Source organism: Helicoverpa armigera, chromosome 9, assembly GCF_030705265.1.
Source record: "Helicoverpa armigera isolate CAAS_96S chromosome 9, ASM3070526v1, whole genome shotgun sequence".
In the NCBI taxonomy this organism is placed as follows: Eukaryota; Metazoa; Arthropoda; class Insecta; order Lepidoptera; family Noctuidae; genus Helicoverpa; species Helicoverpa armigera.
Window position 1 is genome coordinate 5,144,197 of NC_087128.1, and position 15,592 is coordinate 5,159,788.

Genomic DNA, 15,592 nt, shown 5'->3' on the forward strand with positions numbered 1-15,592 from the left:
ATAATTAGCTGAAGTATAAAATAGCAATCTTCTATAATTATAATTTAAATCAAATATATATTCGAACGGTGCGCTCTCTTTATCATTTTAACAAGGATTCGTTAACTCATTCCGTGTTAATAAAGTGTGTTTATTTACATTCTGCAAAAAGTATACTTTGTTAAGCGATTCAATTATGTTTTTATGAGATTTTTTACAAAGTGTGCCTAAAACGCATTACTGAGGAGGATCTGAAACCGGAACTAGAGTAATTGACAATATACAGCGATGAGGTGGTGGTCGCGGGTCGTGCCGCCCGCCACCACTCGATCGCCGTGTAAACGCACTTAATATGAACCACTTTTTGCTTCACTCTGTTATTATTAATGAATAAATGCTATATGTCCGAGTACTCGAGGTCAACGTACGTGCGGAATGTTGTAAAAAATGCGTTAAGGACATCAGCCCGGCGTTCTATCAGTGTAGAACCGATGGCACTATGCGCGGGCTCTTTAATTCTCTCATTAGCTGGCTTTGAATTATTAATTAGACCATGACTCGCGATATATGCTTATTATGATATTATTTTCTTTAATTTGTTATTGACTTCAAGTGATAGGTACACTTGATGCCAATATTGTTATTGGTGTTTCAAGGTACCATCCGAACCAGTCAAGATATTAAATCTCACATTTTGTGATTTCTATAAGTACAAATGTCAGTGCAAAATTAAATTCAAATCGCAATAAATTCTCAAAAGTAATTACGAGGCTGAATGCTCAATCCTCTGGACACGACTTCATATAATTTGGTATCGTCATAACTAGCAACAAATTCCTGAATATTAATTTATTAGTTAATCTCAATAATAGATGGACCAATAAACTTTAAGGGATTTAGTGAAATATTCGCGTTATGATGATGTTGATTACCTATCTTTATTGCATTAGTAATACGTGAGACGTTTTGTAAACATGTACATATCACGAATACAAACGGTGTGTAGTGACGAAGAAAAATAAATAAACATTCAATCAAATTGTAAAATAGAAGGAAAATTATTTATTTATTTATTAAAGGGGTTTACCAACAGCTTCTGTGTTGATTAAGCTTAAAGTACAATTTCTGTTATTAGGTACTAGGACTTACACAGTCGCCAATTACAGGTTAACCAACATACGCTAAATAATGATAGAATTTGAAAGTAGAAAATTATACAAAACAAAATTATACAAAACAAAAAACAAAAAAACACTTCTTATTAAAATTAAAGTAAAACTAAACTTGCTGTAATAAATAACACATAAACTTATGAGAACAATAACGACTGTCTTAGAAATACTTATAAAACTATATTTTGTGAGAACATCATGAGATCAAAACTTATGGTAACTAAAAATGTAAAAAATATAAATTAAAGTAGAGCAATAGAATAACATAAAAACATAACATTTTACGTAACATTTTGTCGATGTTGCAATTTTTGGGATTCCAGTATTTGGGCCTTAAAGATATTAATCGAGACGTTGTAAATGTCAAGATCTGGAGCTGATTTAATCACTGAGTTCATCTCTCTGCTGAGTCTGACCAGTGGCGAGTTTACTCCTATATTGGTTCTAGTTGCTGGAGTATGATACAGGTTGGTTATGGGATGTCTAGGGATATTATATGGTACTTTTAGTCCCACACTTTCCACAAGTTTCATGCAGTCTAATTTGTTATTTATTAATTTGAAGAGAAACAAAAGATCTTGCATCAGACGACGGTCACGTAGGGAATCCATTTTATAGCACTGGATACGTTGTTCATAGGGACACCGAGGAGATATTTCACCAGATGTATAAGCGAGGTGCTTTGTGAAAGCCCTTTGAATGCTTTCGACTCTTTGTGACTGTACAGCATAGAACGGGTTCCATACCACGCTGGCAAATTCCAGGTTGCTACGAACTAAAGCGTTATATAGGACTATCTTTGTTCTAACCAGTTTAAATCCTCTCGAACTCCTCTTAAGGAATCCAAGTAATCGTGCTGATTTTGTGACAATGCCATCTATATGGCTTCTAAAATTCATGGTGTTGTCCATAATAACGCCCAGATCGCGTACCTCAGTAACGGTGTTCAATACTGCACCTTTGATGTTGTACGATTTCAAATCGGACTGTTTCTTTCTGGAAAATCGTATGTGGCTACATTTTTGGACATTAAGCTGCATGTGGTTTAACCTGCACCAGTCCTCTATTCTGTCTAAATCCTTCTGAATTAAGAAAGTATCCTCATGTGAAGAAATAGTTTTATATATCTTAAGATCATCTGCAAACAATAAGTACTTACAGTGAAGGATTTGATGTGTAATATCATTAATGAACAGTGAGAACAGAACTGGTGCAAGATGAGAGCCCTGAGGAACTCCTGAGTCCGCATAATATGGGTAGGACTCATAGCCATTGACGACTAAAATTTGCGTTCTACGAGCCAAATAGGATGAAAACCAGTTTAGCAGTGAACCATGTATGCCATTATACTCTAGTTTCAATAATAGCAGAGAATGATTAACTTTATCAAATGCACTGCTGAAGTCAGTGTACACAGCATCTACTTCCAACCTTTTGTCAAGAGCTAATGTGACATCCGATACAAACTCGACGAGATTCGTTTCTACGCTACGACCAGCTTTAAAGCCATGTTGATTCGGTGAGAATTATGACTTCATCACTTCTTTGAATTTAGTATCGTATCAGAAACTGACAAACGTAATCGGATGATTGACAGTAATGTACTAATAAAAAGTTATTTACGTTTAGAAAAACTCGAAGCAAAGACGTGAAGGATTTACCGAAAAAAATTAATAACTTCATCAAGTTTATTGTGAACTTTGTTGGAAGATATTTGCATAAAAACTTTGACTTGAAAATTTAATTTTCTATTGATAGTGGTTTTTGTGGTGTAAGTATCGTGACATTATTGGAGTGAAGTTTCTGCTGTAGTGGATTTACTTATTAGTGTATAAGGTATGATAAAGTCTACATCCATCTTTTTATAAAACTTGAACTTAAAGCTACAGCTAAACTACAGCTATAAGCCATGAGGTATATAGAAGTTCATATTTTAAACCTTGCACCTTTTTTAAAACCATGTTTTTTAATAAGGTGGCTTATGTTAGAAGCTTAGAGACATATAGCTTGTGTGCCACAAGTTAGCGTCATAAACTTGTTTTTCGTCTTGTAATCTCATCAAAATTCTATGACGTTGTATTGTTGAATATGTTTGTTTAGCCCGGTGCCTAAAGAATTATGATTTGTAAGAATTATGGAGTTAGGCTTTTCCATTTTCTTCCATTATCATGTTTTTGTGGAAAGCACACGGCGGCTTCATATAGGTTGGTAAATTCAGTAGGTAAACAAAAAGAAGATCATGAATTGCAGATCATTAACATTCAAACAATACGGTGTATATTACTTAGGTATAGATAGGGTGTGAATAATCTGAGGTGGCAGAGTATTTACCCGTCACTCGATAGTGTTTCTTGCCAATTCTTTTCCGTAGCTCCTTGGAACCGTGCATCGTTTAGTGAATAATAAAAGTCATCGTTTCTTTCTGCAAAACGAAAGACGTATTTGAAAGTATTGTTGACATTGATCAGATGAAGTTCAAGTCTTATCCTCCAAAGAGTTTCTAACGCTCTTTGAAGGAGCAGCCTCCCAGGACTTAGTTGAAGGCAGATTTCTTACCTAACATGTCTGTTGCCTTGTTGCAGGTGTTGCGCGTGTGTGGCGTGGCGCTCGAGTGTGATGCGCGGCGGGTGGAGCACTGGTCGCCGGCGCGAGTAGCCGCGACCATGCGGGGCCGAGCCGCCCTCGCCGCAGTCCTCATCGTCTGCTCGATCCTTGGCACGACCCACGCGTCCTCTGCTGTTATCAGTGAGTTTCTCCTTGGTTTGAAAGACTTGGCAGACGTTCACACTGTCATTAATTTGATAGTGGTCAATATTTTCAACTTTTGAAGACCCCATAAAGAAAATTGGGGACAGGGCAAGAAGAAGAAAATTTTCGTCTTTTAAAGCTCTCTCCTCTCACCGCTTCTTTGGCTTAAATCCTAGTTTTCACTAGCTAGAGAGTAGCTTGTGTGGTTTGGTCTTTTGCTTGATTTAACGCCGGGGTTTTTGGAAATTGGAAATTCCGTTAAGGAAAGCGATAACGCCTACGCCTAAATTAGTGTTAGAGGAAACTACAAACTTACTAAAATAGTCATTGATTAAGAGTTCTTAATTAGGTTTTTTTTCTACAAATTCCCTAATCTAGAGGAAAGTACGGTTTGCGACAAATCTCCTAAACAATAAGGTTCGACAGGTCGATTGCATAAGGCACGACAATTGGTCCGTTGCGAAACCTCGCCCGGACCGTTCCCACATAGATCACACATTCGTTCGCCTCTCGATCATGACGTGCATAGTGAACGCAAGCGCACCTAGTTTATAGACACACTAAAACTTAGGATCGCTCGACAGCGAATAAAGTGTTGTTTTATTGCAAAATGAACTGAAACACGATCACGCTTCGTGGGTGTCGAAATTATTCGCTTTATAGGTATCAAATATATCTTCGAATTCTGGGTAGGTAATCTGGCATAATGTGACAAGGATTCCCTCATTAAAAAGAAAAAAATAAAAGGTTTTCCTTCCTTTCTGAATTCCCAATAAATAACAATATAATGAGTACCTAACTTGTGTAGGTAAGATAGTTTTAAAAAGTAAAAAATATATTTACTTAACTCTCTCAGTAACAACTGCATTATCTGGTTAGAATAGGTTAATCCAGTAATGATTTATCGACATGAAATATAAATTGAGCCACAAAATGAAAGGAATCGTAGCGAAATACGAAAAATAATGATATGGAGACGTTAGAAAATTGCGGGTTATTTATCATGAATAGTTTATTATTTTCATAATAGGCCTCTACAACTTCATTAGGTTGTATTCAGAAGCCATTGAGATCAAATTGATAATGATAGTCGGTTTCAGGGGCTTATATGAATAGGTGCTTAAGATAATATTATCCCTAGGCTTAGAATTACTATCGTTGATCGCTGCAGGAGTAACTTTCTCAAAATTATTCTCATCTAGCCGGCATTTAGGTATTGAAATGGTCGTTAAGTGCATATCTTGTAATCGCTTTATGGGTATTTCGCGTACAGCTTGAATGCCTGAAACGTCGCAATTAAATGGCGTGTAAACTGTTTAAAGTACCGTATATTTTCGATATTTGCATAATTTCTTGTCACTTAACCGGAATAATAATATCATTTAGCTGTAATGGAATATTACTTTAGTACTTTAAGTTCATATAGAACATTAATTTGGAGAATTATGAGCGCACCAAAATATATCAAGTTTGTAATGGTTCCATGGTAGGAAATAAATTATAAAATAATATCACACTTAACCAATTTTATGGCTTCGTTAATTTTATCATATTTATTTATTGTTTAAATAATAAACACAACAATTATTAACACGTTTTCGAACTTTAATGGTTTCTTGTCTTTTGGAACGTTTACGCTATCTGTTAATAGCAAGCAGGATACAATTAATATTTGTGAGTTAATTACTTATTATGATGTTATTTTATTTATATTATGGTCTATGTAGGAAACAGATGTTAATATGTTGCCCGTTTCGGTAATCACATAACAATAACTTGATATTAAAATTAGTCTAACATTGTAAGATTAACATCATAAGCAAGACAGAATTTCTTTCAATTTATATGTGCTAAGAATTTCTCAAAACTAAAGGATATTACTTAACTATTTTCATAAAAGTGACCTGTATAATAAGTCAGTACAAAAACCTAAATAAATGTAAAACACCCAAACGCGGACTAAAAACTACGCGTCGTAGGCCTACTACGGGGTTACGAAAAAAGGTCTACGAAAGTACTACGCCCTCAAAAGAATTGGCAAACAAAACCAACTCGTTATATTACTCGATCCACTTCTACTGTTTGTTTAAAGGATTTATCTGTTGGTCTTCAATAATATAGTCTATCAGTCGTTAATTAGGCCGTCGAGTATCACATGTCTAATAAGTCTCTCGATGGTACGAATCAATCGAGTTATTATCCCGGTATTAGAACGAGTTAATCCAGCAGAGGACAAGTTCAGTGTCGAACTGTGACATTGCGTTACGACATTGATTCACGATTAAGGCGCTTATCTATATGTTGTTATCAACACTCATCTTATACAGGCAGGGGACAGTCGTGACAGGAATGTAGGTTAAATCGATTCAAGGGCTCATATTCGTATTATGATGCCTCTCAAGTATTTCATATGTCTTTCACAACTTTTTTATTTTCGTCTCCATAGTTCTCATGTTATGTGAATGTAGATTTAATGTTAAACAGTTTTGTGTGACCGACTATCAGACGGGTGAAGTTACTTTATTACAATTTTACAACGCAGTAAATTGTGAATTTATTATTATCGAAAATTTAATATAATTCTTCAACAATATGAATTACCTATCTAATTTGTTAATTTACAATTCAGCGAAATATTTATAAAACCGTTTACCTTGAAAACCGCTCGTTGCTATGAGATATGATGAAATGTAAATATACAGTGTGCCACAAAAATCTATAAGGCATAGTCGCCCGTCGTCCATAAACAATTGAATTGAATGGGTGATTCATTGTTTCTAAATGAAGTTGGTATTTAATTGGAGAAACAATGCAGTAACATGGTCGCGGATTAAAGGAATTTATTCCGTCTGCAAAAACAGCGCATTAAAATATTAGCCACGAGTAAACATTTGAAGAGGAATTCTCATCGTAGACGAACACGTATTAATTACCTACAAAAATATTGACGCGACCACAGGACAGTGCGACCGGTGGCGCCCGATGGCTACGTTTTCTACGTAATAAGAATGCGGATCCGTGGATCTAAATCAAGGTAACGTGTGATCACACGGCCACGACATCGACACTCAGGCGCAATGTCGATGTCATTTGTACGAAATTCGACGCGCCGATCTTCTACCAAAACATCCATACAGAACTGACGAAGGGACTTTGCTCTGTTTAAACACAATTTGTCCGAATCTAGGCTGTTTAATGACATGTTTTTACTGATAAATGTATTTTTGATAACCTCATTGGAAACATTTTTATTATATAACATTGTTTCTATTCCATTTTATTTTATAAAACATGTTTATACCTATTATGTGATACAATGATTTGTTTGGGTTGGAGAATGTTGTGTTGCTATGCGGAGCGAAGCTTATTCGGTGCACTATAATATATGCAAGAATGATGGTTGTATCTAATATTTTTAGAGAACCGTTGTATAGGTTCCGATTTCGAAGACAGTAGGTATTTTTAACCGATGTTTCAATAATAACTCTCCAATTACATTGGAATTTGGCATCTCGAAGGACGACTACATTTGATTAAGCTGTTCCATCAATATATCTTACTTTTGCCATTAATATTATTTACAATTATAATCAATTTGTTTGACGTAAACATAATGATAGTGAGTTTACTTATCCTTATATGTTTATTCACATAGCGTGCTGATATTACTTTCTCTGCTCTGATTTGCGTAATTTTTATGATTATAGGAACAGTTATCTCTTTTCTTTTACTTTCTTGCGAACTTTTGTTATCGGTCAATGGAAAAATAATACTTTGGTATGAATTGATAGCGTGTACTAAATAAATTGGCATGTGTAGAATAGTGCAGCGCTCGGTGCACTGGTATATAGGACAGCTGTTTCCCACGCACGTTGCTCAGACCGCAGCCTCCTGCGCACCGCTCGTGGTCATTCGTGGACACTCGGCAGGTATCGTGCGCTAATCGGACTCTTTGGCCTGCATAAATTCTGTTTAGATTTCACGGCTGTCAGCAACATCAATAATAGATAGGACATGTTCTGCAACTGTTTTGAGTGCCTTATTGCAATTGACATTCGCTTTGTCTAAAGTTCTCCCACTTAAAATCTTTACTAACTTCTCCTTTTTTATGTGTAAAAAAGCTGATTGTGGAGTTTCTTACCAGTTTTTTAACAGAAAACTCAGTATTGGAATGACTGCAGTTTCCTTTTAAATCCTGATGTTTTCCTTACTGGTGTGAATTTTATAAGCTTGACCCTCTTTCAGTACAATTATTAGTAGTAAATAAACAATGAAAATGGTTGTATTACAGAGGGCCAGCGTGCGCCGTGCTCCAACGAAGGCGAGCCCGTGAAGCTGCAAGACGCAAGACTGGAACAAGACTGGAGCAGCTGTTTCCGCTGTATTTGTAAGGTAAGATAAATCACTAGGTACATAGTACAAAAAATACGATTTTTCTGTCCCTATGTCACTATGTCCTTGTATACGCTTAAATCTTCAAAACTACACAACCGATTTTTTTAATGGATAGAGTGATTGAGAGGAATCATCCAATAAATTTTGGGAAAATACTGATATCCCGTGCGAAGCCGGGGCCGGTCGCTAGTATAGTTATAAGGCCAAACTGCATGAAGCAAGTGTTGTTATCAACGGTCAGCTACTTCTCTGTATGAGAAGATGTCCAAACTTTGCAGTGGGATAGTAAAAAACTGATGATTGGAATGAAAGGCAACTTTGGTTGATGATAAAGAAGTACCCACTCAAAGTTATGTGTAGACTAAACAAAATTCAAATGAAATCGAAACCATGACACGCATACCAGAATTCAAACTGTCGTGCCTCTGCATCAAATCTTTGTGACCTCCAAGTCTGAGGGCAGACCTCTAAAAGAATCTGTTCAAAGGTGACCTAATTTTTATAATTATGTTCAACGGCCAAGAACTTGCACTAGGATACGGTGATAGAAAACGAACCAATTTCCAAACATTTATATGATACTCAGCGAGCTTTTGTTCGTGTGCCACGTGCTCAAAGTTTTTAATGGCTGGCTCATTGAACCTGGTGTAAATTCCAACAATTATTTTTACTTATGTAACTTTTTTGTCTATATTCTCATCACGTGAAACAAAGGGTCCGAAAAACCAACGGCCATAAAACTGAAGGTTAACCTATTTGCAATTTGCCACCTGAGATTTATTCAAATTCCAACGTGATTGGAGTCGTGGTTTGCTTACAAATACACCAAAATTAATCGTTTCATACACGTGCTAGAAAATCTAATTGAGCACTGGAAGACGTGGTAACTGCTTTATTTATTGCATTTAAAAATATCTAAATTAACTTTGAAACGAGAACCTCCTACGTTGGTTCCTTTGGAAGATGAGATAAAACTGAAATGGTAGTCGTGTCATAAAATATGATCTATAGTTGAGGTAACTCGTGGTCGGTCAATAAATGGGTAGGTCTTGGACTTTTGAATGTAACGTAGTCATCTTGACTATCATCCCAGTTATTCGAAGATAATATTCCGAGTAGAAACTATGATAGAAGTTTTCCGCAGTGTACCTACTTATCAGTCTTTCTACCCAACTTGTATAAATCTAGGTCCAACAAATAATTAAGAGGTTTTTTCATTGAGATTTATGTAGCGAATTAAAAATTTTATTTACAAGTAAGCACTACGACATAATTATGTCTTTTAGGTTAACAACCAGCCAGTTACGTTGTAATATCCACAAAGTATTTACAAATAAGTTATTCAGTGTCTAAACTTAGTTAGTTTCTTGGTTTAAATATAAACATAGAATATTCAAAGTAAATCTTGCATTTTATACTTAATCGTATTCATATTGCAACAGCCTTAATCATCTTCGAGTCAGATGGTAATTGGAATCGGTATCATTTGACATTTGAAACGTAAACGTTGAGAAAAAGTCATATGAAACTGATTTCCATCGAATTTACATGAATATGTTGATTAGCGGCCAGGTGGGATTTATTAACGTATTCGATTAAAGCCTAGCATTATAATATTGTGCGATAAGTTTTAATGTTTATTGTGATTATTGAAGGATTGTAGCTTTATGCTAAACGGAAAATTAAGTGCAAACACGTGATTTATAAAAAAATACATACAATATTATTAGTATTTTGCGTCTTAAAAGTCTTCGAATAACATTAAGAAATTAAAATAATACCTATAACCTTCACTAGTATTGCGAAAGCGATGTCACAAATCACTTAAGAAATCCATCGACAAACATCTAAACTGCTTGGTAACAGCACTATCATCTAACAAGTTACGCACTTATCGATAAATGTACACATAAATGTGAGGTGTGAAATACAGCACACGGAGCTCGTAATTGTCTCTTGGGGTTTACTTATAGAACGTTTGTATGCCTATGCGGCGGCCACTGTCACCAAATCAATTTATCACGCACCAAGTACAGAATAATAATTGAGAGCCGCGCGTGCGCCTAACTCACACCTAGACAATAACTAGTAATTTGATTAGCGGAGGTGTTTTCTTGGAATGTCTGGTGATGCTCTTTTGTTTTTTGGAAAGGTGGACTGTTATTGTAAGAATTATTTGGTGTTGACCGTTTTGGAATATGCACTTGAAGCTTGAAGTCTTATAGAAGAATCAAAGGTAGGGCTAAAAATAGGATTGATTAATTTTCATTGATATTCCATATTCGAATTATTGGTCCTAAGAGGAAATTTTGGAGTATCAGGGTGTGACGTAGCGATTTTTTCATAAACTTAACTGGTCCTCTGTCCCCCATGCCTTCTATAGCCGACTGTGACGTAGTTTTCTCACATTTTAATGATAATGAACATAGTACATAAAATATGATTTCTATTTATGAGTTAAGTACATTTGTTTCCTATTTAGGCACCACACTTGTGTGTAGCTGGAATAATGTAGTCTGTATGTAAATCTAAAGTAGTGCTAATCACTACTGTAAGTTTGTGACGTTTCGCATACCATCGGAGGAGATGGTAAATATGTTGTTATGTTATCGTCATATAACTTTATTTACTTACACGGTTTTATATGGTGGGATAGGCGGTAAACATGTGAATACCTCAACATTGTCGAAAAATGCACAAGTTTCCTCAGTCTGTAAAATTCGAAGAAATTCGAAACACCAAAATAGTCGACATGTTGTGGTCCTATTTTGGTTCTTTGAATTAGCAAGGTAGAATTGGTGAGGCTATAGAGAGAAGTTAAAAATCCCTCCATGACACAAAATTTCTGAAGAGATGCAAGTAATTTGGTGCTAATTGCTAGCAATGTGTGATGTGGCGGCGTGCGCCTGCGCGTGCCGGCGCTGCTCCCGGCCGGGAGGCGCGCGCGCCGCCTGTCTACGCACTGCAAAAACTCACTATGCGGAACCTCTTGACAAGCACTGCGAACACAGGAATCCGACGCAACTGTTCCTAACATTCCATTATTATTTATCCCCGACCGCATTCCTCAACTTAGATTTTTATTTCTAATCTACAGAATCCGCTTGCAACTTAATAAAGTGCCTCTCACATAGAAGTTCAAAGTGTCTGGTATTTGGTAAAAGAATAAAAAGTCTTAATAAATACGTGATCGCTGCACAGCTGTTGTCGCGGACACGACATCAGTATGTATGTAGGAGCTCGGCGTACGTAGATATATAATGGTATTTCCCAGCCGATCTCACCTCGTCGGATGACTTGCGCGGAATTCGAAAGCCCATCGCGAGATTTATCGCTTATTCTGAATTAAAATATACATTTGCTTACTTAATGGGCATTTTTTGTCACGTGCCACGTAGCGACTATGGGACTAAAATGTTTCGTATGGTATTTTTTATGATTTATCAATGTTTTGGACGGCTGATGGAATGTAAGCAGTGGAGGTTAATTGGTTTTCCATGTATCGACATTACCAAAGTAAATATTCGGTAGAGTTGAGATTGAAGAGGGCACGAGTACAGCGGCGAGCGTCATGTTGACCCGAGGGTGCCATTAGTCTTGCTTTTTTATACAAACCAGTAGCCGGTCGATAGCATCTCGCGGCTCCCGCGCACCGCTTACTTTAATGAGCCATGCCATTTATCGACGCGCGGATTATATGCGTCTGCGACGTACCAATGAACTTAACATCAATACGCTTTAGGAAGCCTGGCCGATCCACTTCTCTAACTTACGTAACCAATGGAACCATAAAATATGTGTAAACTTTATCTCTGCATCTACTATGATCGAAAAGTCAATAAATTAGCGACATACCAAACTTGTGATCCAGTTTTATAATTAGCATACGAGATTTAAGATAGCAACCCAAATACCTTGCAAATCTCTATTTGGTTAATAGCTTTAAAGTTCTTCATAAACAAGGATATCAATTTGTTATTTTGAATCAAGGATTTTCAAAAAAGTAGCACGCTTCTAATTGGTAGTATGTAGGATTTTAAAAGCTTTTTAGACACTAACTGGCAATAAAACATTAACTAGGTTCTGGCTTGTTCAATTACTGAGTTTGTCGGCAATCGTAATGGGTTTACGTAGCTGTCACTGGTCAGCATATGTCACATAAACTATTCAACGCCCCAAATATTTCAAAGTTTAATAGTTTTAAAATAAGCGGACTAACGAGCGGTCTTGTTCTATGTGTTGTTTCTACCCAGTACCTAATAGATTTGAAATTCTGGCACCGCTGAGTTTCTTCTCAATACATAATCAAGAGCTGTAGAAACATTTGTCATTAAGACCAGGTTGGATCCTAGATAAACGGTAAATACATACTATTCTATCGTAATAATAGCTCCGGAGTTCCTCCTTGACAGTATAATTGAATCAGGTCGGGTAATTTCTAACGTTGGGCTTGCAACGCGTTCGCCAGACTGTTGCTTGATAATTAAGTAATGTTACACGAGAGGCTATTTTTGTCATGGCCCTGCAATCTATTAATATCTCATAAATTGTATTTTATAGTTACAAGTAAATTGCTAACTCAAGTACCTGTAATGATCGCACGGCGATCGACTCGAGCCAGCTACGGCGGCACCCAAGAATGGATTGAATAACGAGAGATATTTTTAAGATTATTGCTCATAATTTCAAAACTCTGTTATCTTGTGTTTGATTCATAAATTATTTTCAACAATAATGATTAGTAGGAATTATTTCATGAGTGGTAGTGAGTAGCGATAGCAACGGACCCGTACGGTGTTGGTCCGGGTTTGTTGAACACGTAGAGGGATAGTCGTGTGGTGGTTACGTGCTCGTCGTATGTAAATGTGAAAGTGGGAGTGCGGCAGCGGGCGCGGTCGCTGAGGCGGGCGCGGGCGCAGGTGGCGGCGAGGCCTTGCCGCGAGCGCGCGCGGTATGCGGTCGCACCGGTTCTTCTAGCAACGCGTATTTTTTACACGCTACACATCATCGACATTGTTGTTATGTTTTGCTATGATGCAAAAAAATCAACTTAAATTCAGTTGCAGGTATTTACTCGGACTTTGAGCCGTTATACTCAGAACTGAGCAGAGCTTTCGTCCCATATCCTACCAGCATTTATTCCAATCATTAATATTTACAGTTAGTTTCTAAGTCAAAACTCCGTGATTAATATGAATCAAGCTTTTAGTGCATAGTTGTTGCATGAGTCATTTTTGGTTGGTTTTTGTGTTAATTCGTGCCTTACGTTGAATTTGCAACGTTCTTCTACAAACATACAGAGTTCGTAGCAAAGGACCAGTTTTACGTCAATCACGAGGCCTATTTGATTTCTCGTTAGCTTTAACAATAACAAATCATGTAACAGTAGTAGAAGCTCAATGTTTATTTAGTTATCGTTAGAATAGATAACATTGTTCGCATGAAGTGAGTACCTAGGTATATCAAAGCGGAGACGAGGCGCGTGTCGCGCGCAAAAAATGGTTGTTGAAGGCGCCAGCGCGACAGCGGCGCGCGCGCACCTACACGCGGCCTTGTGTGCCGCCGCGCCGGGATCATTTACCAGACTAGATACAATTACAGCTTATAAGTACCTGCCTTTAAATGTGTATAATTAGCACTCCATTCTAAACTCGATAAATCTACATAAAAATAATTATATCAAGGATTTTGTTTTGATTGTATTGGCCGTTAATCGTCACGTAGGTTCTGGTACAAAAGGCCGTAGCACTCGCGTAGTAAATTTATTTGTTTAATTACTGTGAGGCGGAAATTCGTAAGATAATAATATAATTCTCAGTTATTTACCTACCTAGCAACCTACCATCAGCGCGCTTTGAAAACCGAGTGGGCTGAAAACTGGATAAGTTTTGTTTTCCTGCTTTGTAACTTAGAAATAGCTATCTATGTTACATAACAAGTATCTATGTTACTGAAATACTTGACTTAATTTATGTGTTGACTGTTTTGCGTAACACAACATTATTGGTCCTGCGAAACTATTTTACAGGAAGTTCAAATAAAAAATATTGTTACCATGCGGACGTTTGGTACGAGCATCAAAAAGCAATAGGTAACTAAACTATCGAATCAGGTTTGCCTTTAAGTCACGTTTGTATATTTTTATTGAGCGAACTGAACTATGTTGCTTTCATCTTCGTTATTAATTAAGTTCAACATAACCTTTGTTGTTAGTTGTGGAATACATGTTGATGATATCTGCGGTACATTGTCGCGGTTTCGGGAATACGTCACTTCCTGCGTTAGATAGTGTCGTCGTGTATCCTCACCGTTCCCGGAATTTTGCGTAATTGACCACGTGTCGTTACAATAATAATGAAATTATATGATTCCGGGAATTTACGGAAATGTGTCGAAAAATAACATCGCATCGCGTAGGTACCTATTTAATGAAAATTTGAAAAAAAGCGCTAATCCCAAATTAATTCACGGACCACTGCAGGATACAGCGGATTTCCCAAGCCCTAGCAATACAATAAAATAGACTTCATAAAAAATAAAACTATTTTAAAGACTCATAATTTTGAAGTAGTTTGGCCCATCATAACAAAATGGTATCTACGGTATCTACTTATGATGATGGCACACATGAAAATATTTTTTTTTCAGACTTCATTTGTTTGTTTACACTAGGGAGGGCTGATAATTATCTGTCACTTGCTGTTTCTTAGCTATAAAACTATTATTGCGCAATGTGGGATAAGGTTGTATTTTTTCTCCAAGTCATTGAACCGTTGAATAAACTAATAATAATAACAAAGCTTTTTTTTACATTTCCATAAAGAATGTTGTTAAAAACGCAAGTACAATTTTTTTTAAAGATACGGTAGGTACCAAAAAACTTGAATTATACATAATTAATAGAAAATCATAAAATTAAATTGATGTATTACGAACCTCTAATGAAGTACGCAAATAGATAACACGAGTAGGTACTTACTCGTTTAAAAGCCTTTTGGTATATCTACGAAAGCAATAAACAAAAAAGTATACTTAATGATATACAGTTGCTAGCTTATTAAGGACATATCTTTATTATGTTGCCTACTACACATTGGTTATATCTTTTAGATAAACCGTTGGTTGAGTACACCTGCCACCGAGGGCGTAGGTACGTGATTTAACCAAAGCGTAATTTCATTGAAATGCTTGATAATTTCAATCAGCAGTTTCTTAGTAGTTATATTACAAGAAATACTGGATGTGTTGTATAAAATGTGGACGTTAACATTCATTTAAAATGTTTATCTCTTAATTTA

The 15,592-nt window shown here is 36.4% G+C and overlaps 1 protein-coding gene across 1 annotated transcript in view; it reads left to right on the plus strand.

Moving 5' to 3' along the window:
* Window positions 1–15,592, plus strand: part of LOC110375668 (BMP-binding endothelial regulator protein) — a 44,216-nt gene that overhangs the window by 14,007 nt on the left and 14,617 nt on the right. The window contains exons 2-3 of the mRNA XM_021333878.3: window positions 3,734–3,896; window positions 8,191–8,291. Coding sequence (XP_021189553.1) covers window positions 3,815–3,896; window positions 8,191–8,291 — 183 coding nt within the window. The 5' untranslated portion in view covers window positions 3,734–3,814. The remainder of the gene's footprint in view (window positions 1–3,733; window positions 3,897–8,190; window positions 8,292–15,592) is intronic.